Here is a 21,324-nt window from a genome sequence, read left to right as displayed (position 1 = left end):
CCGCCTGCTAGTGCAGGGAACACGGGTTCGAGCCCTGGTCCAGGAAGATCCCACATGCCGTGGAGCAACTAGGCCCGTGCGCCACAACGACTGAGCCTGCGCTCTAGAGCCTGCGAGCCACAACAAGTGAGCCCACATGCCACAACTACTGAAGCCCGTGCGCCTAGAGCCCGTGCTCCGCAACAAGGAAGCCACCACGATGAAGAGTAGCCCCCGTTCACTGTAACTAGAGAAAGCCCGCGCGGAGCAACGAAGACCCGACGCAGCCAAAAATAAATAAAAATAAATAAATCTATAAAAAAAATGAAACGGCCGGAAGCAGTAAAATTTCTCCACCCAGGGCCTTTCAAACCCTGCATCCTCCAAGGGAGAGAGGACCCTCTGCCCTGCCTCCTGGGACCATGGTGGGTGATTCCTGCTGGCACGGGGCAACCAGGATTCCCGCCAACGTCCCCATCTCCAAACTTAACGGCATGGCAGTGGCCTCCAAACACCAGGAAAACAGGAGCCAAGGGGTGGGGGGGGGGGGGGCGGCCGCATCTCAGATCTCAAAGGAAGATGGGCAATTTGAGGGATAACACAATTTGAGAAATAACACAATTTTAAACTCTAATAGTAATAGGAAAACTGCTCTGAAATACACACAGATTCTCAGTATTTGTTGGTTTGAATGAAGTGAATTTTAGAAATATAGTTTTGAAAGGAGTATGCTAGATTTCGAACTATTTTGTAGACAGTCTCTCAGAGCCTGACGTGCTCTCTCGGATGGCCATGCAGCCCAGCAGAAAGTCTTTCCTTCCGTCCCCCGGTCCCGAGCGCTGGCAACTCAGCGTGCTGCAAAGCGACCGGCTTGACCCTGTGTAGAGCTGGGATAAAAACGTCCCTGAAATATTAATAATAAAACAAAGATTTTTGAAGACAGGCATCTCTTTGAGAAGGAAACATTACACGATATTAATGGGGTTTCTCAGATTTCCATAATCCCAAGAGTTTCCACCCGCATTTCCTGCCACTTAGGGAACTCCCCCTCCCCCGCCCCCCGCCGACGACACACACTCATACAAACACACAAACACACTTAAGTGAACAATTTCCCTTTCTCTCCTCTGCTCCCCACCCCCCCCACACACACACACACACACACACACACACACACACACACCACCTCCTGCAACACAGCACAGACACAGGGAAGGAACCGGGTTGAAGATCTCAGATCCATAAAAGCGGCTTCTGGGAACAGTGTTTCCAGATGGTACTCTGTAGAGAGGTGACTTCCGTCAGAAGAGCACTGACTTGAAGTTCGTAACCATGAGCCCCAGTGTCCAGAGGACAAAGGAGACCAGGCAGGAGAGGGTGTCTTAGAGAGAACGTTCCAGAAGCCACAGCGGCCAGAGGACTTGAGGCAGCTCCGGACGGGCCCCCTGGATGGTCCCGAGTCCTCCGGAGAGACCCACGTGGGGCAGCGAGCGGAGGTCAGGGGGTCTCACACCCCTCAGCCCAGCACGGCCTTTGCCTGTGGCCAGACGGGCCGTGGGGACAGACGTACCCCCCATGCCCCGTGAGGTTCTGAGCGGCTGGCAGCCCTCCAGCTGCTTCGTGGGTGCTCGGGGAGCCCAGGCACTGGGCAGTGCAGCCCCCCAGGATGGCCTCCTTCCATCTGGTCGGGCCTCGTTCTCCCCGGAGCCGCTCAGGCCACTGACCACGTGCCCCCCGCCCAGCCGTGGGACGCAGGGCCGTGCTCAGGGCCCCTCCCCCAGGTCCTCATCTGTGCCCCTCTTGGAGCCCTGTGGCTCAAAGCGGTCCCTGCCCCAGCGGACCTCGGGGAGAGGTGACCGGCCCGTCACTCCTGCTTCAGCACAGCCTTAGCCCTCCTCTGTGCAGCTCTGGAGGGGCGAGCCCCAGGCAGCAAAGGCCAGGGGGGCCATGAATGTCCCCCTGCACCCAGCGCATCACCTAAAGGTGACTTGTGGTTTGCTACTGCATAGAACCCACAGGCGGTCCTGAGGCCACACAAGCTTTAGGGCTGCCCAGGTGCTAGGAACGAAACACCCACAGCAGACAGCTGTGGCGGAACATGGCATCCTCTGGGATTTTTGGGGGGTGGTCAGACCATAGCTGTAGAGCCTGGGGTGCTTTGATTTACTTTCCCAGCTTAGCAGGAAGAGAAGGCAAGGAGCCCACGGGAGACTTGGTTCACGCTGGAGGCTCGACCGTTGCCCCAGCAGCCTCCAACCCCCACTTTTCTTTTTGGAAAACGCGAGACCCTCAGATCCCCCCTGCTGGTTCTTTCTCCCACGATTATGAGCAAACAAGTTGGTTTGAGCTGTTTCAGAAGACACAGACAGGGTCTGTTCTTGGATTTGTTTTAATGGTAAGAAAGAAAACGAGAGCTTGGAAATAAAGTGCCCACCCGAGGAAGCAAAGGCAGGAGGAGGCCAGTGCGCGGCCCGGCTCCCTCTCCCGTTCCCACGTTGCCGCAGCAGGGCAAGGATGGCGGTGGCCGGGGCTCAGGTGGCCGGTGGGGCTGAAGATGGTACCACATGATGCTGGGGTCACACACACACGTGTTGGGGAGCGCGACTTGGGGGTCGGAGCCCCCAGCACGCCTCGGAGGGGCTGTGAGGCCCGCGCTGCACCCCCACGGCCGGAGCTGGCCGGGCATGAGGAAAACCCACCACTGACAGCACCTTCCGAGGGCAAGTGAGGGGATCAGCCTGAGGAGAGGGGCCGAGTCTCCCCAAAGTGGAAGCAGACAAAGGCTAATCTCCTTCGCAGTGTGTTAAACAAAGGAATTTCATTAGCAGATGAGCCAACGGATAGCCACGCAGCACCCTGTCTTTGAGAGCCAACACTTGTTTCTAATGAGAACCTGGTGTTCCGGGGCCAAAGCTCATGGCGTTTTCTTTTGCTTTCATTTCCGCTGCTCCGGTGTGGACCACCTCCCCTCCCCCACCGCCTACCCCCACGTCAGGGCGAGCGATCCGCCAGGGCTAGGATTTTCCACGACAGGCAGGCAACGTCCACCGCCCTGCTCTGCCCTGTTGCCGGACAGCCCATCACTCCCTCCACAGTTTTTTTTAATTAAAAATCGTAAATGGATGGGCCGGTTTAAATGGTAGCTTCCAAACAATTAGATACAATTTTCCGTTTGAAAATGAGAAGGATGGGGAATTCATTTTAGCGCTTCTTAACCAATAGACAAAAGACAAAAAATACAGCAAATTTGTTTTGAGTCAGAAAGCTGTTGGATTTTACTCTTTGGAGCAAACTGACCCCCTTTGGGGCAAAGGGCAAGGTATCCATTCACGATACTGGCTATCATCATTTACCAGAATTTATATTGTTTTCTTCTTAATTAAGTGGGATACCTTATTAGAAGAAGGCACTTAAGAATAATGAAGACAATCTAACTGTGACCAATAATTTACACTATATATATATATATATATACATTAAAATGAAATCTAGGTACAAACTGTATTCTATATATTTTTGTATTATATATAAATATAATAATTCATAGATAACAAATATAATTGTAACATCCAGGTACAAACTGTACAACTAAGAAGAGATAGAGAGAGAGATGTTTTTCAATGCTGAGCTGCTGGGAAGGTGGCAGAACATATAACAGCAAAAAGTAAAGGTTTAGGCACACGCTGCTTCAGCCACACTTGGGAAGAGAGGAAAGCGGCGAATCCCAAAGATGACAAGCTTTCTCCCCTCTCTCGGCCTAAGGAAAGAACTGTCTGCTCGTCCCTGGAGCCTGCGGGTGGTGCCGAACGCACCCAGAGTGGCTGGCCGTCCCCTTGCTCCTACCCTGCTCTGAAACGGCCAGGGAAAGGTTCCCACAGTGAAGGCAAAGGGAAATAAACACCTGCCCAGACCCTCGGCAGCTCCGAACGCTTGCTTCCCTGCTCCATCCTGGAGCATCACCTGGGCTGTTTTTTAAACTCCAAATGCTCAACCTCTCCACCAGCCTCAGGACTCCAGTGTCCACCAACTTTCCCAGAGAGAGATGGTCCACGTTTGGGGACAGCAAGTAATGAAGAAACATGGTGACAATTCCAAAGGTCTTGAAGCAATGAGGCGGCGCTAGGACCCACCTCACCACTCTGGGGATCCTGAGAGACCAAAAATGCCCAGGGATACCCCTCAGACCAGCCTCCCCTCTCCGAAGGCAGACTGGCCACTGGGTGAATTTGCTTTTCATCAAGATCTTAGAGCAATGCAAATTCCCCTCGCTGTGTGCTTCTCTTTCGTGAAAAGCCCCTTGTGCACCACGCCGAAAGCCTTCACAAATTGAAGCACAAGTGAATTCTGAAATCCAGGATGGAGAGAGGTTCAATTTTTTTTTAAGATAAGCACCGTGAAAGAGATTTCACCTACTTTACTCAAATACGCCTTTAAAATTTCTCAAACTGGTCGGGGGTGGCGGGGGGGCGGGCAGCGGGGAAACATGGTCCAGTTCACTTATCACTTTCATGTTTTTTAAGAAAACCGTTTGCTCCAGGGAGGGGAGAGCACAGCTTTGGCCTGAATTCAACCTACAGGCTGGAAGTCTGCAGTCTAGTCATTTCTACCCAGTGTAGGTTGGATGGAGCTGTTCACCTATTCAAATTTTAAAATTCTAAGATTAAGGAGGAACAAAAATTGTGGAACGTAAGTCTTCATGTTTGAAAATAGTACCTATCCTTGTGAAACTAACTTGGTATTAAAAACAGAAACAAACTTAAGGAACTCTAAGGAGAAAATATCCCAAAGTGTCAGCCATCATCAATTTGAAATATTTCTTTGTCTTAAAGAATGTTGCTGGAGGAAAAGAAAATGATGTTCATTTTCTTAAAAGGCTGGGTCTCGCTGAATGTGGCCCGTAAGAAACCCAACTTTCCTCAGGCAGTTTCTCCGTCTTTTGCTGAGAACGTGGCCACTTATTTTTCCCAGCTCCGTTCACCTACAAGAAGCTGTCTCTTTGTGTCTAGAGATTGTAACAGGGGAAGAAACTAGGCCGGGTCGGGGTAAATACAGTTAGAATCCCGAGGCCCCCTTGCTGGTGTCGCCCGCCCGTGTTCAATCAGGTCTCGCTGTTCCAAAGAGAACTGAAATGCTGAACAAGGACTTAACTTGGGATCAGGTCTGTTTGGCATTGTTATTTTTTAAAGCCGTTTAGAGCAGACATTTATTGGCGCTAGTAAACTCAGCTGTTGCTCTGGGTTCCCCCCGCCCGGCCCCCACCCTCAGATCCTGAAACCAGAGAGAAAATTCCAGCTCTGCCTTGCTACACAGTCCAAGGACTGAGGCGAGTTTAAACAGTGTCAGGGCTGCTGCTGTTAGAGACAGGCCTGGGTACTCAGATGCCGACAAAGGCAGGTCTGCGCTGAGCCTGGGAACGAAAGGGCATCCGAGGCCAGGGCTCCTTCTTCCCTGGAGAACAGGCTTCTGTCTTCCCTCTTGTGCAAAGCCTTAGGACTCAGCCCGTCCGTGATGCCCACTTGGCCCTGGGGTCTGAATATGACCCACGGAGGGGCATACAATGAAAGGCAGGTTGTAAACCGACTTTAGGAATGTTTAAGGGGTTGCAATAATAATTTATTACGGGCCCCGAACGGAAGGGGCCTGCCGGTACAGTCAATGCGCAATTTGTAATTGTGCCCTGTAAGCCAGGAGACTGCCCAGGCCTCAGTCCCACCTAAGCCCGGCCTTTGTCCCGGGAAGTCACCCGACCCCGCAGACCAGGAACCGGGTCTTTCTCTGCGCGTCTGGCTGATAAGACCTCGGTGCCACTGCGAACGGGTCGTAAAAGCACTGGCGGCCTTCGTGTGGACCAGGGCGGCCCGCGCACCCGGGCGCCCTTGGCAAAGGCGGACCGGCTGAGCTTGGGAAAGTTCGAGTGGTCTCCGGTTCGCCGCCGCGCCCCGTCCTCAAGGTGGAGGCAGGTCGGGGACGCCCACCGCCCCCAGCCCCGCCCCAGGCTCTGCGATCAGCGCTAACAGCGCTTAATTCCGACTGCGGCTCAAAGTCGAGGTGGCCCCTGCTAGGCGCCCGGGCTGCCCCGAGGGTCCCAGGCCGGGGCGGGGGTGTCCACTGCGCACAAAACTGCATCCCACGGCCAGCGCGCTAGACCCTCCGGCGGCGACTGGGGAGGGTCGGTTCCCCCCGAGGCCAGGCGGCCTCCGAGGAGGTCGGAGCGGGGTGGGGCGTGGGAAGAGGGAGCAGGAGGTAGTGCAGCCCTCAGAGCTGGGAGGGGTGGGGGGGAGGGGACCCGGGCAGCCTCCCAGTGAGGGGTGGGCGGGGTTCTGGGGGTCCGAGGGCCCTCGGAGAGGTGGGGTGGGGTGGGGGTCCTGGAAGGCTGGGTGGCCCACAGAGGGGGTCGGAGGGGGAGGCGGAGGAGGGAGGCGGGCCGCGCCATCCCCGGCAGCCCGGCTGGAGCACGAGCCCAGCATCCGGCCGCGGGAGGATGCGGCCGCCGCAGAGCCGGGACCGGGTCTGAGAGTGCCGCGGGTCTCGCGCGTCCCTGGCGCTAGCGGGCTGGCGCGGGGTGGGGGCGGGGGGGGGGGCGGGCGGCGCGGCCGGGAAAGATGCTGCGGGCGGGTCCACATTGCCCTCTAACGGGGACCCTCGAGAAGACACCGCGCCGCCGGGCCCGCCCCAGCCTGCGCGCGGGAACTCAGCGGCCCGCGGGCGCATTAAGCCTGCACTTGCTGGATGCGCTCACTCACCGCCGCGGGGATGAAAGTGCGATTGTTCCCGTGTATTAATAAAACCTGACTCACCTCCCCGGGATGGCTCAGGGGCTCCTCCGAGCTTTGTTGAAACGTGGGGTTCACTCTGGGTCCGATTTTAAAATACAGTGACTCGGGCTTCCCTGGTGGCGCAGCGGTTGAGAGTCCGCCTGCCGATGCAGGAGACACGGGTTCGTGTCCCGGTCCGGGAGGATCCCACATGTCGCAGAGCGGCTGGGCCCATGAGCCGTGGCCACTGAGCCTGCGTGTCCGGAGCCTGTGCTCTGCAACGGGAGAGGCCACAGCAGTGAGAGGCCCGCGTACCGCAAAAAAAAAAAAAAATACAGTGACTCGAGTCTGATTTTTTAAAACAATGATTCAGCCACTGTGTAATTTTTAGGTAAAATAATACAAAACTGGGAGCTTAATAACAATTGATTTAATTACAGAAGGTAATATGGTACAGTTTCTAGTCTCCATTTTCAAAATCTCATCATTATTTTAGCGACGTGCCAGGGAATAGTTGCGAAATGAAATTCCTAACGAGCGCAGGGAAAGGAACTCTGCACATTGGTAAGCCATCTGCGCATGCGCATACTCTTCCACTGGGTGCAGTTCCGCAGTCCCAAGTGTTCGGCTGGGCGTTTGGGGACGCAGTGTGGCTCTGCTGTCCCTTTGAGAGCACATTGGTGTCATTCGGCAGTTAGTCGAGACTGGCTGTGAGGGCGTCCAAGCTGGACTTGGCCTGGGGAGAAGGGGGAAAGGGGCCCCACCAGAGATGAGGAAGCTCAGCCTTCCAGATGTTTCCCCAGGGCGGGACCCGGGGGCGGGAGGAGGAAGACCGGCAGGCCGGTGCCCAGCTCAGTCCCTGGGGCCACAACCAGGCCAGCTGCTTCTGGGAAGCCTGGCCTGACACCTAACCGCCATGTCCTCCATGGGGAGGGTGGTGCTGTGGGACCTCGGATGGAAATGGCCTGGAGAAGCCTCAGCCCCCAGGTCTCCCAGGGCAGAGGGACTTCGTCTCGGGTCCTTCTCTGGCCCCCCAGCCAGTCCTGTGGCCGAGCTTTCAGGCTCCTGGAAGCTCCTTGGTTACTGGTATCTGAAGAAAGACCCAAACACCACGTGCCAGCATGCTAGGAAGTGGACTGGCCTGAGAGTAATGTACTCTGCTGCCTGCCATTTAAGATGCAGGGCTCCTGGCGTCAGCCCTGCTCACGTGAGGAGTGGGTGCCCCCACGCAGGGGAGCTGTGTCCCTGGTCCCCAGGGAGGGAAGGGGCTCCCAGGTAGGGTCTGGAAAGGCAAGGAAGGCCCCATCCTCTCCCAAAGCCCCCCAGGCTGTTGAAGCCTGGTCCCTGGGCTCCATCCCCGATGGTCCCTGGGCTCCATCCCCGATGGGCCCTGTCGTGCTGCCCTTCTGAGTTGCTGGGGTTCTCCAGATCGTGGCTGCCACCTCCCATGCAGACGGTGTTTTTTTCAGGGGACACCTTGGCAGGGTACGGGGCTGCTCGGAGTACTGAGGCTGGACGTCCCTCAGAGCTTGCTCCAGGCTGCAGACTCTACCCTGAGCCCCACCTGACCCATCTCTGTTTTCAGAGGTGTCCCCCATCTCAGACCGCCAACGGCTGCTGGCACCGAGCTTGCGGCAGGCACAAGTGGCGTCCACGCTCACCTGAGACTCACACCTGCTGATCGGGCCTCCGTCTGTGTTCATAGTCACCTTCATAAACATCCAAATTCACTCTCGAGCCCCCTGAAGACCCCGCCCCGCCCCCAGACGGCAAAGGGTGTCTTACATACATACTGACAAAAGGAACCCGGGAATCAGCCCAGGCTCCACTCCTGATGAAAAATCCACTTTTCCTAATATTTCCCTCTAGGACTCGCCCTGCTTGGGAACTTTGGAGCTAATCCTCACCTATTTCCTTTTGCACCCCTTTTATCAATATCCAAAATCTGGGTCAAACAAGTTAAAAATAGACTCTAGTCCTTCTGCGTGTGTTCTGTCAAGTTCCAAAGGGGAACCTCTTAGCAGCAATTAGAAGGCAGGTCAAGTGGCCAGCGGGCCAGCCCCCCAGTGAGCAGTGTCAGTGGCGTGCGGGCTGGGTGTGCGCGATGGGCTTTTAAGCAGCAAGGCCGCCAATGCTGACGCTTTCTCCCTGGTTTCTCCGTCATAGATTTATTATAAAGTCATTAAGGACATTGAGCCAGGAGAAGAGCTACTGGTCCACGTGAAAGAAGGCTCGTACTCCCTGGGGACGGTGCCCCCCAGCCTGGATGGTAAGCCCCCACCCACAGGAGCAGACGCCTGGAGCTCCCATCACTTCGGGCCACGTGACAGGGGCCGGGGGTCCCCCGGCTGCTGCCCAAGGCCCACCACCCGGACCCCAAATGAGAGAACCAGCCTCTTCCTAACAACTTCTTAACCTAAGCGCTTTGCTTTCTCCTTCCTTGGGTTACATGGGCCACACCCTGAATTCGAGACGACTTCAGACAGTGCGTGTGGATGGGTGTCCTGCCGCCTTACAGCTCTGTAGCGGTGGAGTCCTAGGTTACAGCTCTGTAGCGGTAGAGTCCTAGGTTACAGCTCTGCAGTGGTAGAGTCCTAGGTTACAGCTCTGCAGCGGTACAGTCCTAGGTTACAGCTCTGCAGCGGTACAGTCCTAGGTTACAGCTCTGCAGCGGTACAGTCCTAGGTTACAGCTCTGCAGCGGTACAGTCCTAGGTTACAGCTCTGCAGCGGTAGAGTCCTAGGTTACAGCTCTGCAGCGGTAGAGTCCTAGGTTACAGTTCTGCAGTGGTAGAGTCCTAGGTTACAGCTCTGCAGTGGTAGAGTCCTAGGTTACAGCTCTGCTGTGGTAGAGTCCTAGGTTACAGCTCTGCAGCGGTAGATTCCTAGGTTACAGCTCTGCTGCGGTAGAGTCCTAGGTTACAGCTCTGCAGCGGTAGAGTCCTAGGTTACAGCTCTGCTGCGGTAGAGTCCTAGGTTACAGCTCTGCAGCGGTAGAGTCCTAGGTTACAGCTCTGCAGCGGTAGAGTCCTAGGTTACAGCTCTGCAGCGGTAGAGTCCTAGGTTACAGCTCTGCAGCGGTAGAGTCCTAGGTTACAGCTCTGCAGCGGTAGAGTCCTAGGTTACAGCTCTGCAGTGGTAGAGTCCTAGGTTACAGCTCTGCAGTGGTAGAGTCCTAGGTTACAGCTCTGCAGTGGTAGAGTCCTAGGCGATTTTTTTTTAACTGCATAATTAGTATTAGCAGCAGCAGCATTGCCTGTTCTCTACATGACTTAAAAACAAACAAAACCATTTTGCGGCTTGGAAACCTTTGCCTCCAGAGTCTGTGCCAGGGGAAAGTTTCGGTCTCATTTAAGAGAGGGCACTGATGCCATAAGTGTCTTTGAAAGTAACGCCCATCTGCAGTTAAAAGCAAAAAGTCCCAGAGACAGGTTAAGGGAAAATTTATGTGGTGAGAGGGAAGATTTAGGGCTTCGGCGGGCTCCTCGGTGGTTCGGTGGCCACTGAGCTCTTTCAGCAGGACTGCGGGAAGCGTCCCAAATGTCCTTTCCTCTCGGTTGGTCACTTGGCGTTTGTCCAGTAGACATACTTCCCTTCCTTGTTCATCCATGCTCAGGCACATCAGAGGACGCTTGAGAAAATCACAGTCTCGTATAAGCTCGGATTTCTGAAATCCAGATTTCTTTTCCTTCATCCACGTCGCTAAGCCTTGGGATTCTGGAATCGTTTTTAAGCCGCTGAGGAAAAGTCCGGTTGGAGGACGCTGCGTTGGCAGCGGAGTACCAGCTGGTCCGTTAACTCCCTAAGCGCAGCTGCTGAGTAGACCGTGTGTCTTCTTTGAATGAGACCCCAGCAATGAGCAGACAGGCAGCCTCTCCTTCTGGCCATCTCCGGAGCTCAGGATTCCATTCCTGCTAGAGAAAGGGGGGAGGTTGGTCTTTCCCTTCCTGTCTTTCTTCCCCTCCCCTCCAAACACTCCAGGGGTTAATGATTAACGCCACTTACTGCAAGTTTCTCTAAGGAACTGCTCCAATGTCATGGCCCGGGGGTGCGCTTGGCTGGGCCAGGGAGCTGGGCGTTGGAATTAGCAGGAAGCAGAGCGACCTTTGTGGTCCCGAGTGTGGCCCACCTTTGTGGGGCAGCACTGTGTGCCCGTGAGTTGTTCCAAAGGCTATCTCCACAGAAGGACAATTCTGCAAGACGGCCCTACGCATGCTCTCCTCTAGACTTTGGTTTTAATTAAGCCATGGAGAAAAGAATGGCTGAGCTCTGGGTAGCAGAGGGGTGGTCTCACTTTACTTAAAATAATTGTTGAAAAGACCTGTGAATCTTAGATAATGCACAAGAAGGCAGAGAGATAAATCTGCCTAACCCAAGGAGTGCGCCCGGTGGTGGGGTTTCGTTTGTATGATGACATGTCTTTCTTCCAAAAGGTTTCAAAAACCTTGATTCCTGTCCCCCTTCCAACGCCCGATCTTCAATAACCTGTGTCTACATTTTCCTAATAATTTACCAGACGTTTGTGGGCTAATTGCTTTCGGCACATAATAGTCCCACATCAAATATTTGACTCTCTATACCCTTTGCTGTCAAGATCACTCCTTCACCTCTCAACAGTCCCCCCCGCACCCCCCCGCACCCCCCTGCACCCAGTTAACTCTGAATCACGCAGAAAGAGAATGTAAAAATGTTCCTGACTAAGATAATTATCATAAAAAATCTTTTATCCCAGCCCCAGCTAAATGCAGCGGCCCCTTATCGCGGCAGGAATTTGGAGTGCGCTCTTGAGGGCTTTTGAGCCTCCAGTCTGGTAGCTTAGCATGCAGATGCCACATAATTGTGTCCCCCTGGGTTCCCTGAAGCCATTAGGCACTGATGTATTTTCCTGCTACATTCCTGCTTTGCCTTGAAAAGTTGCTGATAGAACTTCAGATAGACGTGAGGCTGAGACTTGACAAACAGAACATCAGGCCGCCATGGCCTTGGTTTACTTTGGTTTGGGTAGAAGACAGAGCTTCAGCCCCGGTCCACGGCCTCCCCAGATTTAGATGAAGAGACTTCAGTTCTGAATCACAATTCTGCGTGCTCTTGTTGGGGGCAGGGGCTCTGCCAGGACAACGTCCAGGTGTCATGGAAGAAATGGGGGTGGGGGCTGCTTTGCCAGTTCGCTGGGGGAAACAGCCCCAGTCCTGCAGACCTGGGACTGGCAATGCTCTTTCAAAGTTGCCCCTTTGTAAAGAAATTCAGTTCCCATTTACCTACAAGTGATTCAGAGCCGAGGGAAGCCACTTTCAGATTCATTAGTTCCAGGGACTTCTTATTTTGTTTTTACTCTTTCAATGGAGAGGGGAAAGATTTCTCTTTCAGGAGAACTTCTTGCCCTTGGGGGAAAATAAAGAAAATCATTTCCTTTCAAATATGCCTTTCTTTTGAGAAAGGCTCAAATTTATTAACTTTTCCCCCCTCTCCAAAAAAGATCAAGAGGCTGCATTGTATTGGGTATAAAGCATGAGACAGGCATAATATAATATAATACAGCAATACAACACAATAAACATAATGGAACCCGAGTGTAACATACTCTAGTATTTCTTTAAAATGGAGTTGCTTTTGCTGGGAAAGTGAAAACCACGTGCACTGGGCACATCCTTCTTGCCCCGTCCAGCTTGCCCTGGGTGTGTATTCAATGTCAACTGTACCTGCGTGGAAGTCGTTGGGACACCTGTCCACACCATGGCACAGGTGAGCGAGACTTGGACGTGTCCTGTCCTCGGCTCTGTCCTTGGACAGCAGCAAACTTGGGCTGGTGATGGGATGAGGGCAATGGAGGAGAGGGTGCCCTCCACGGCTGGTTCCACTGCCTCCAGGACGCCCTCAAATGCCTTCAGAGTGAGAAACAGGCTGAATTTTCATTGTAAATCCAAAGTCCAGATCCAAACTGGAAACATAAGTTGGTCAGTGCTATGGATGGGTGGGGCTATGGGTGGGTGGGGCTATGGGTGGGTGGGGCTAGGAACGGGTGGGGCTATGAACGGGTGGGGCTGGCCCTTCTTCTTGTCTTTGTTTGCAAATTTCAACTTTGGTGACTGTTCTTAGGTGGGTCCAGAAAGAGTAAGATACAAACTAGCATTTCTAACTTCATCTTGATGCTGGTGGGAGGGGGCCCCCCTCAGCCTCATTCCGGCCCAGGAAGTCCGAACAAGCCCACGAGAGCAGTTTTGCGGGGTCTATGCATCCGGTTCTGTTCTAAAATGGTGTTCTTGGTACTCAGACCCAGTGGAAAGGAATCCACGTTCCTAAGGACAGGGAAGGCCTGCGGGGGCGGGTGGATGACAGTGCGTGCCCACACGCACGCCACATGGGTGCCTTTCTTATACCCTCAGCGGGAAGCTGGGACTCAACCGCCTGCCCCGGGCACCCAGCAGAGCGACGGCTCCACGAACACAGCTCTGCCACCTCCCCTCTGGGTGCCCCGGGGGGAGCCAGGTAGCCTCCCCCGGCCTCCTCCATTTACCGGTGACAAAGCATGCGGACTGATGCGGAGCTCGGGGGAGGGGACACCATATAAAGTTCCCGGGGTGGAGCCTGCCACGTGGAGGGTCCCCGCCTCCACGTCACAGCGGCCATTTCCCTGAAAGCAGCATTCAGGCTCCCTGCTGTTTTAGAGGCAGCATCTTGCAGACTTGCCAGGTGACTAGCTTGTGATGTGTGCCCTCCTTTCCCACCGGCCCCCTCCCGGGACTGTGTTTGGGGCTCCACCCCAGCACCCGGGGACCGGCCCGGGGCCTCAGTGGGCCTCGTTTTAGAATCTTTTCTGACTTAGCCCACCGCCTCCTATTCCTTCTGCCCAGTGGGGCTGCCCGCTGGTGGGGACGCCGGGGTCCTGCTGGCCTTGTGTTCGCAAACGCTGGTTCGAGGGTCACTGGCGCGGCCGCCCTCCGTCCTGGGCTTCTGTGATTGCTGAGGACCGGCTGGCCCTCTTGCCTCCTTCCAGTCTGTTCTGTGGCTCAGCACGTGTCAGGGGCAGGTCCAGGGATGGCCTTTCTGGGATACTGGGTGGGGGCAGAGCCTTCTAAGCCCCGAGTTCAGCTCAGGTCCCCGCGCCCAGAGCAGGGCTGGGGGTTGTAACTGGGCTCCCCAGACTCTGAGCACGAGCTGGCTTTTCCCCTCCTTGTTCAAGCACTTTCTTGACCGCAGCCTCCTGCCGGCGAGCAGGCCAGGACGCTGGGACTCGGCTGTGTCTGACCAGCGCTGGGCCCGCCTGGCCTGCCCCCCACACACGCGTCCCCTGGCCTCCTCTCCTCCCCGCAGCTCTCCCCTGTCACCCAGGGAAGGTGACAGCTGCCTCTGTGTGTGTCCAAGGGCTTCATCCAAGGCCCGGGGGCATCTCAGAGATGGATCCCACAGGAGTGTCCCCCTTGGGCGTGGGGGACTCTGGGTGCCCACCAGTGGGGGCACCGGGTGTGGCCAGACGCCGGGAGCGGTACCTTCGCCCTCAGGCTCAGGGAAGCTTCCAGTCTCGAGGAGTCCTCCCCTACCCCCGCCCTGCCCCCGCCCACAGGCCCAGGTTGCAGAGCTGCCCCCTGTCCTGAGACGTGGATGGTGGTCCTTCTGCCTGCCCCCATCTCCCCCACCTCCCTGGCTTCTGCACCCCTGAGGGTCAGGCCCTTTTAGTCAGCATCCAGCCCAAGGTTACGGCTTTGCCCACTGCCAGGCCCAGAGGTCCTTGTTCACGTGCGCACACACACACTCACACTCGTGCAAAAATGCACACATACCCACCCAGGTTCACACAAACACACTAACTCATGCGCACAAGTACAATCACATAACATTCACACACACACCCATGCACACATATTCACACACACAATTGCACACACATTTACAGGCACACAAATGCATATTCACACACAAATGTGCACGCACTCACGTATACACATGCACACCCAACACACTTAACACATGGTCAATCATGCAAACGAATTCATATACTTAATATGCGTGTGCGCACATAACACACATGCGTGCACAGGGACATATCCATTCACGTGTGCCAAGTAATCACACACAGGAACACACAAACGTGCACAAATGCAGATGTGCCCCCTCAGGCACACTTGCATGCACCTGTGCGCAAGTGTGCAGATATACGGACACACACATTTTTCACACCTGTGGCGGCGACAGAAACACATGCACACGTGCACAGGAATACATGACACCAGCACAAACACGAGTGCAGATGCACAAACATGCCTGCACATCCACGCGAAGGTGTCCTGATAAGGAGGCAGACGTGCTCAGATATTCACCCACGTGCACACCCGTGCACACACACAGCTGCACACCCGTGCACAAGGAGCGCACACGCGTTCACACAGCCACTCAGCAGCACACCTTTCGATTCATTTGTGCTGGAGCTTTTCGTGCAGGTTCTCTGTTCAGACCTGCGGGGAACACGAGGTGGTCCTCGGCGGGGAGGGGGACCCCTGCTCCAGGGAAAAGCTGTGCCGGGGCAGCCACGGGCTGGGGATGGGCCCGGAGGTCCTTCCCTGGGGACTCACACTCTGAGCTGTTTGGCTTGGCAGGGTCCTCAGGATGCTGCCTTGTAAACTTCATAATAGCCGCCTCCCTTTTATTTGTTTGACCTTGACGACAATCGTTTATGATACGCATTGGAGCCGTGCCGTCTCTCTTCTGATTCATACACAAAGCTCTTGGCCAGCCTTCCTTCTCTGCTCCCGAGGCGCGGGGAGGGGCCCAGCGCTTCTCCGTGTTTCTTGTGGGGCAGACGCAGGTCCCTGCCGCCTCCGTGTCCCCCGCCCCGGGGCAGCCTCTCCCAGGTCCAGCAGGAGGGCGGGGAGGATGCGGGAGGGGGCACAGCCGGTGAGGGAGGCACCCCCTGCAGCCCCGGGCCTGGGGCGGGCCTGGGGCAGGTCCAGGGCCGCCCGTCCACCGCCCACCCTCTCTCCCTCGCAGAGGACCCCACGTTCCGCTGCGACGCGTGTGACGAACTCTTCCCGTCCAAGCTGGACCTGCGGCGCCACAAGAAGTACGCGTGCAGCTCGGTGGGGGCCGTGCTCTACGAGGGCCTGGCCGACGAGCTCAAGCCCGAGGGCCTGGGCGGCGGGGGCACCGACGGGCAGGCCCACGAGTGCAAGGACTGCGAGCGGATGTTCCCCACCAAGTACAGGTGCCGCCCCGCCCCGCCCCGGCCCTGCCCCGCCCCGCCACGCCCCCAGAAGCCAGTCAAGGACTGCCGGGTCGGCAGGCCCTACGGGCACAGAGGAAGCCCTCAGAAAGGCAGAGGTCACCCCTGACCCCTCAGGCCTGCCCAGGCTGACAGGCCCAAAGCTCCAAGGACAGGTGGAGACATACCTCAGGGGCAGGTACCCTGGCCAGCTCATCCGCCCCTGGGGACAGAGCAGGCCCGCCAGCTGGTGGTTGGAGGCCACCGGTGGTCACTGTTCTGACCATAAAGGCCAGGCCCCGGGTCAGAGCCCCCCCCCCTCCACGAAGGAGCCGCAAGTCACCAGGTCGAGCCACCCACCACTGGCCCCACCATCCTGGGGTCAGGGCCGAGTTGTGGAGACAGACAGGGGTGAGGCCCCAGGGCCACCGTGGTGAGGTCCAGGACCAGGCTGCGGGATGCGGCCCAGGGGCTTCCTGGAGCGCCTGGCCCTCGGACACACTTCTCAGACAGTGGGCAGGAGTAGGAAAGGGCCCCCAGGGGTCCCCTCACCCCCACCCCAGGCTCCAGCCTCTGCTTCCCCTGGGGCCCCCCACCTGTCCCGGAGACTTCACAGACGTGGGCACAGATGCCAGGCCAGCTGTGTGATGGCCGGACGTGGCCTCCTTAGCCCCTGGGAGCAGAGCCCCGGGGACCCATGTGGGGAGAAGCAGGCCGGGCAGTCCCAGTGTTCCAGGGACCAGTGAAGACCTTCCCAATGTGGGCCCCTCCTCTGCCTCTGAGAATATCCTCCAGGGCAGCCCTGCAAAGTCAGAGTAAAACCCCATCAGGTCACTAACTGGCTGTGGGATTGCGGAGAATTGGATGCCAGTCCTGTCACAGCCCCCTGGGGACGGGAAATCCTCCACCCTGAACGGATGACTGAGAAAATAAGAGTTTGGGCAAATCCCGACTGAGGCCCTTGGCGGTAAGCGCCGCTCAAGAGGGTCCGTGTTTTCTTTACATAAACACATAAATCACAATTAACAACAGGGGAAAAGCTACAATCTGCCGGGTGCTCGAGAACCAGGCGTTTCTGATCTAAATGGATGGCTGGGCCCCGTAATTAACGGGCCATGATGTATTGCTGCCTTGTTCATGAAGATTAACGGTCATACCTGGGACAGGAGGAGAAGCGGGACGTCCCCCGAGAGGAGGGGGCTCCAAGCTGCTGGTTCGTCCAAGTGCAGCCGCCCCCGCCCAGCAGCTGTGCCCGCCCCGCCTATCACATCTCCTTTGGAGACGCCGGCCCTCACTCCCCGCTGACCTCCATGGTGTGTGCACGGCGGGCAGCCTCTCAGCGAGCAACCCCAGGTCACTCAGAGGGTGGCCTTGGGTCTCCTGGGCCTCGTCCCCACTCTGGGGCTCGTGGCAGTGTTGGAAGTCTCCAGACCCCGTTTTTCTTAGGCCCAGGGTTAGCGTCAAGGTGAAAGTTGTTTTGAGCTGGGACCCCGCCTGCCGCTGGGTGCCTCGGGGGTGGTCTTGGGTGAGGGCCCGAGCTCTGTCCATGCACTGGCTTCCCCCCCATCCCACGTGGGAAGGCCATGCCTTCCCGTCCATCCCCTTTTGCCCTGTCCAGGGGGGAGATAGACAGACCGGCTGCCAGACCTCACTCTGCCCTCTGAGCAGGAGACAGTGGCAGGGGCTCCAAGGGGCTGCCGGGAGCAGGCCGTGCTGGGCTGGGGCCCTTCCCTCCCGGGCAGCGGGCAGGGGGGGGACCCACAGTGACCCCCGTCCACTGTGTGCAGCTTGGAGCAGCACATGATCGTCCACACAGAGGAGCGAGAGTACAAGTGCGACCAGTGTCCCAAGGCCTTCAACTGGAAGTCCAACCTCATCCGCCACCAGATGTCCCACGACAGTGGCAAGCGCTTCGAATGTGAAAACTGTGTGAAGGTAACATGGTTGCAAGCCCGGCCCCGCCCCCACTGTCGAGATGCAGGTGACGGGCCCCTGAGTCGTTGGGGGAAGAGAGGAAGTGGGCTGGGTAGCACAGCGGGGGAGGGCCCGGGGCCAGACCTGGGTCCTCTCAGGGTTCCTGTCAACGTGGCAGGACAGGCTGTCATGGGTCAAAGTACTGGAGCTTAAGAACGCTTCTGAGCTCCTGTCTCAAGCATCTTCAGGGTGACAGTTCTCTCGAGAATTATCGTTGAAGAAACACAGTCAAGGGAGGCCTGACGGCTCACTGAAAGCCATGCAGGGGGTCACCGCTACAGCAGAGACCCGCCGGGCCAGGCTCAGTGCAGGGGCAGAGCAGCCAGGGAGACCCCCATCCCGTGGCCAGACCCAGGCCCGCAGGGGAGCAACCAATAGGCGGGGAGTAACTCGCCGGTGTTTCTGTCCCCAGGTGTTCACGGACCCCAGCAACCTGCAGCGGCACATCCGCTCCCAGCACGTGGGCGCCCGGGCCCACGCCTGCCCCGACTGCGGGAAGACGTTCGCCACGTCCTCGGGCCTCAAGCAGCACAAACACATCCACAGCACCGTCAAACCTTTCATATGTGAGTGGCCCCCTAGCCTGGGCTTCCAGCCGTGAGGTGGGGGCGCTTGGGGGTCAGGCCAAGGCTTGAAAACCCCAGGCTCTTCCCCGCCTGTGGGACCCCGTCTGTCCAGAAAACACTGGCGGCAGCTGCTGACACCTCTGCCGCGAGAAGCCCAGGCCTGGCTGCCCTCCTTGGTTCCTCCCCCTTGCTCGCCCCTCCAGTGGCCAGAGGTGGGCAGTGGGTGGTGAGGAAATCCGGGTCCTGCAGAAGGACCCAGCAGCCCACTGCCCCCCACTTCCCCTCCTCTTCCCCACACGCACGTGCTGCCCTGAGCTCCAGCAGGTATATGATGGTCCCACTGCTGCCCCCCAGGTTCTGCTGTTCACCCCCCAGCAGCCTTTGGGGAGCACGGGCTGTGTGCCTGCCCTGACCCGGGCAGCCGGGGCCAGCTGTAAATAACTGGACCCCTGTCCTCATGGAGCTCTACCTGCCAGTGGAGAAGACAGAGGCTAAGCCACACAGATCATAACAGCACCCGTGACAGGCACATCACGGGGAGGGGCGGGAGTGCAGGGTCAGGAGGCTCTCCAGGTGTCCAGGTGGGTGCTGTCCTGTCCACGTGCTGGGAGGTCAGGATGGTCTGTTGGGCGAGAGGCGTCCTAGCAGAGGGCTGGAGGAGGCATGGGGGTGAGCCAAGGGGGTGCCTGGAGAGAGGGCGCGCGACAGGGGGCTGTGAGCACAGAGGCCTTGAGGTTGGGGTGCGTTTGGGGAGAGAGGGGTCAGAGGTCACAGGGGTTGGGCCTGGGGCTCTGGTGGGCCACCGCGGGGACATGACCCCGGTTCTCGGAGTTTGGAAGATACTGAAGGTTCTTCTCTGCCTAGCATTGCGCCAAGTCTCATTTCACACGAGGTTTTGCTGAGTCACGGTTCATGCCAACACAGCGCTGACTCATCATTCACACCAGCGTCGCGCTGACTCATCGTCCACATGAGATTGTGCTGAGCCGTCATTTCACACACATGACCTCACAGCATCCTTCCAAAATCTTATGGAGCAGGGGCCACACTATGTCCAGCTGAAGGGAACTGACAGAGGAGGAAACGCGTGGAAACGTTAAATGACCAGGCCCTCAAGGCTCGGCGGCAGGGCCCGGATTCCAGCTCAAGGGGCCTGGCTCTTGAGCCCAGACTGGGCAGCCTGGGGCCTCTCGGGCTCCAGCACGTCACTGTGTGTCAGGGGTGACTCTGGGAGCTGGAAGACTGGGCTCTGGGTGTTTTCACCAACTTGGGGCTTGTGCAGGGCTGACTCCTTCCCCAGAGAGGCCATGCTGACTGGCTTCTCGGGCCTTTGTTGAATAGCTGAGTCTGGGCCCCCCTCCTGCCCACTGCCTCGAGCCCAAACTTCCAGCTGTCCTGCTAGAGGTGACTGAGCCCCCGGCCTGCCTGGGTCACCTGCTCCCTTGGTCCAGGAAGCAGAGGGAGAGAGCACTCTGCCTGGTGGCCACCTCACTGGGGCCATCTTCCTCTTCCTCACCACCCCTTTCACCTGCAGACCCTGGAAAGAGCATCCGAGTCTCGATGGGAGCAGGGCCCATTCCCTCTGGGAGGGGCCAGGAAGGAGTGAGCTGGGTGGGAGTAGAGGCTGGGGGCCGGGGCTTTGGGCCTGGTGCATATCCTGCTTCCAGGATGAGCGTCCCAGCAAGTCCCTCTGTGGGAGGAAGTGCACGTGAGTGCATCTGTCATAGGTTTCTAAGCTTTTCAGCAAAGCTTGGAGAGGAGACTTGCACACAGGCTTACAAGTCATTTCTTCTCTGGGCGCGCAAATGGGCTTTGTGAAGTCTTGTTGGATTGTAGTCACAGCGTAAGTTCTGGGAACCTCAGCAGTCGGGCAGGGTCCGAGCCCACCATTTCCGCTGCCTGCACGGACTCTGTGTGCAGATGGGGAGGACACGGGCAGCCTGGACGGGCCCCACCGGTTATCGGCAGCCCTCCGCCTCTCGTCTGTGCCCCGTGCCCACCTTGGGCCTTGGCTTTTGGCCAAGGGGGTAAAGCGAAAGAGAAAACCCCAGACTTGGCCAGGTGCCACGTATGAGAGGGAGATGCAAACGTTAGAAGTTAGCTTAGACGTGGACATCAGCCTGCACGTCCTCTCGACCAGGGCAGAGCATCCTTTGGCCCACGGTTAAGGGGGTCAGGTTTGGAAAGGAAGCTGCGAACAAATGAGCAGTGGGTAAATGATACAGCGCTTCTGAGAAAAGATGGGCCACAGGGGGAGCAAGGGCTCACGGCGGCCGGTCACTCGTGCACAGACTCCATCCCCCGCCGGGCGGCCCCTGGGCGCCCACACACAACACACATGATGGGCACCGAAACCTGCCCCAAGTCCCAGCCTCACTGACCACACAGCCCAAGGCAGCATAATCTCCCGGTGGGGTGTCTTGCATCGGGAAACTCAAGTGTGAGGGGTCGGGGCGAGGGTGTATCCGTGCACACAGGCAGACAGGCTCCTTTGGGCACGTTTTAGAAAGGACCTTCTTAGGAGTGAGTATGTACATGTGCATGTGTGTGCGTGTGTGTGTGTGTGTGTGTGTGCATCCCTGCACATACCCTACAGGAGAAGAAACTGCTGATCAGAATAAGTACTGGCCAGGGCCCCTCTGCATCCCAGCAGGGCCTGGGGCACCATCCACTAGGCGCTGGTCCCACGTCCAGTTCACTGTGGGCTGCCCAGGCCTTTCCCAGCCCCTGCAGGCAGCCACCTCCCATCACCGGCTCTAAGCCAGCGGTCAGCCATCCCAGGGCCAGGACCTGCCTCTCCAAGGACCTCAGTCTCCCAGAGGCCTCTCTGTAGCCCCAGCATCTCTGCAGGATCCCTT

General features: G+C 57.3%; 1 protein-coding gene across 2 annotated transcripts in view; it reads left to right on the top strand.

Annotated features, from left to right (window-relative positions):
• The window catches only part of PRDM16 (PR/SET domain 16), a 324,677-nt gene that overhangs the window by 275,875 nt on the left and 27,478 nt on the right, over positions 1–21,324 (top strand). For both annotated transcript variants that reach the window (XM_004272306.3, XM_049706092.1), the window contains exons 5-8: positions 8,901–9,003; positions 15,716–15,929; positions 17,714–17,861; positions 18,313–18,466. In XM_004272306.3, coding sequence (XP_004272354.2) covers positions 8,901–9,003; positions 15,716–15,929; positions 17,714–17,861; positions 18,313–18,466 — 619 coding nt within the window. The remainder of the gene's footprint in view (positions 1–8,900; positions 9,004–15,715; positions 15,930–17,713; positions 17,862–18,312; positions 18,467–21,324) is intronic.

Source organism: Orcinus orca, chromosome 1 (genome assembly GCF_937001465.1).
Source record: "Orcinus orca chromosome 1, mOrcOrc1.1, whole genome shotgun sequence".
Classification (NCBI taxonomy): Eukaryota; Metazoa; Chordata; class Mammalia; order Artiodactyla; family Delphinidae; genus Orcinus; species Orcinus orca.
Note: the sequence above shows the minus strand (reverse complement) of the source record. Positions and strands in the feature narration are given on the sequence as shown.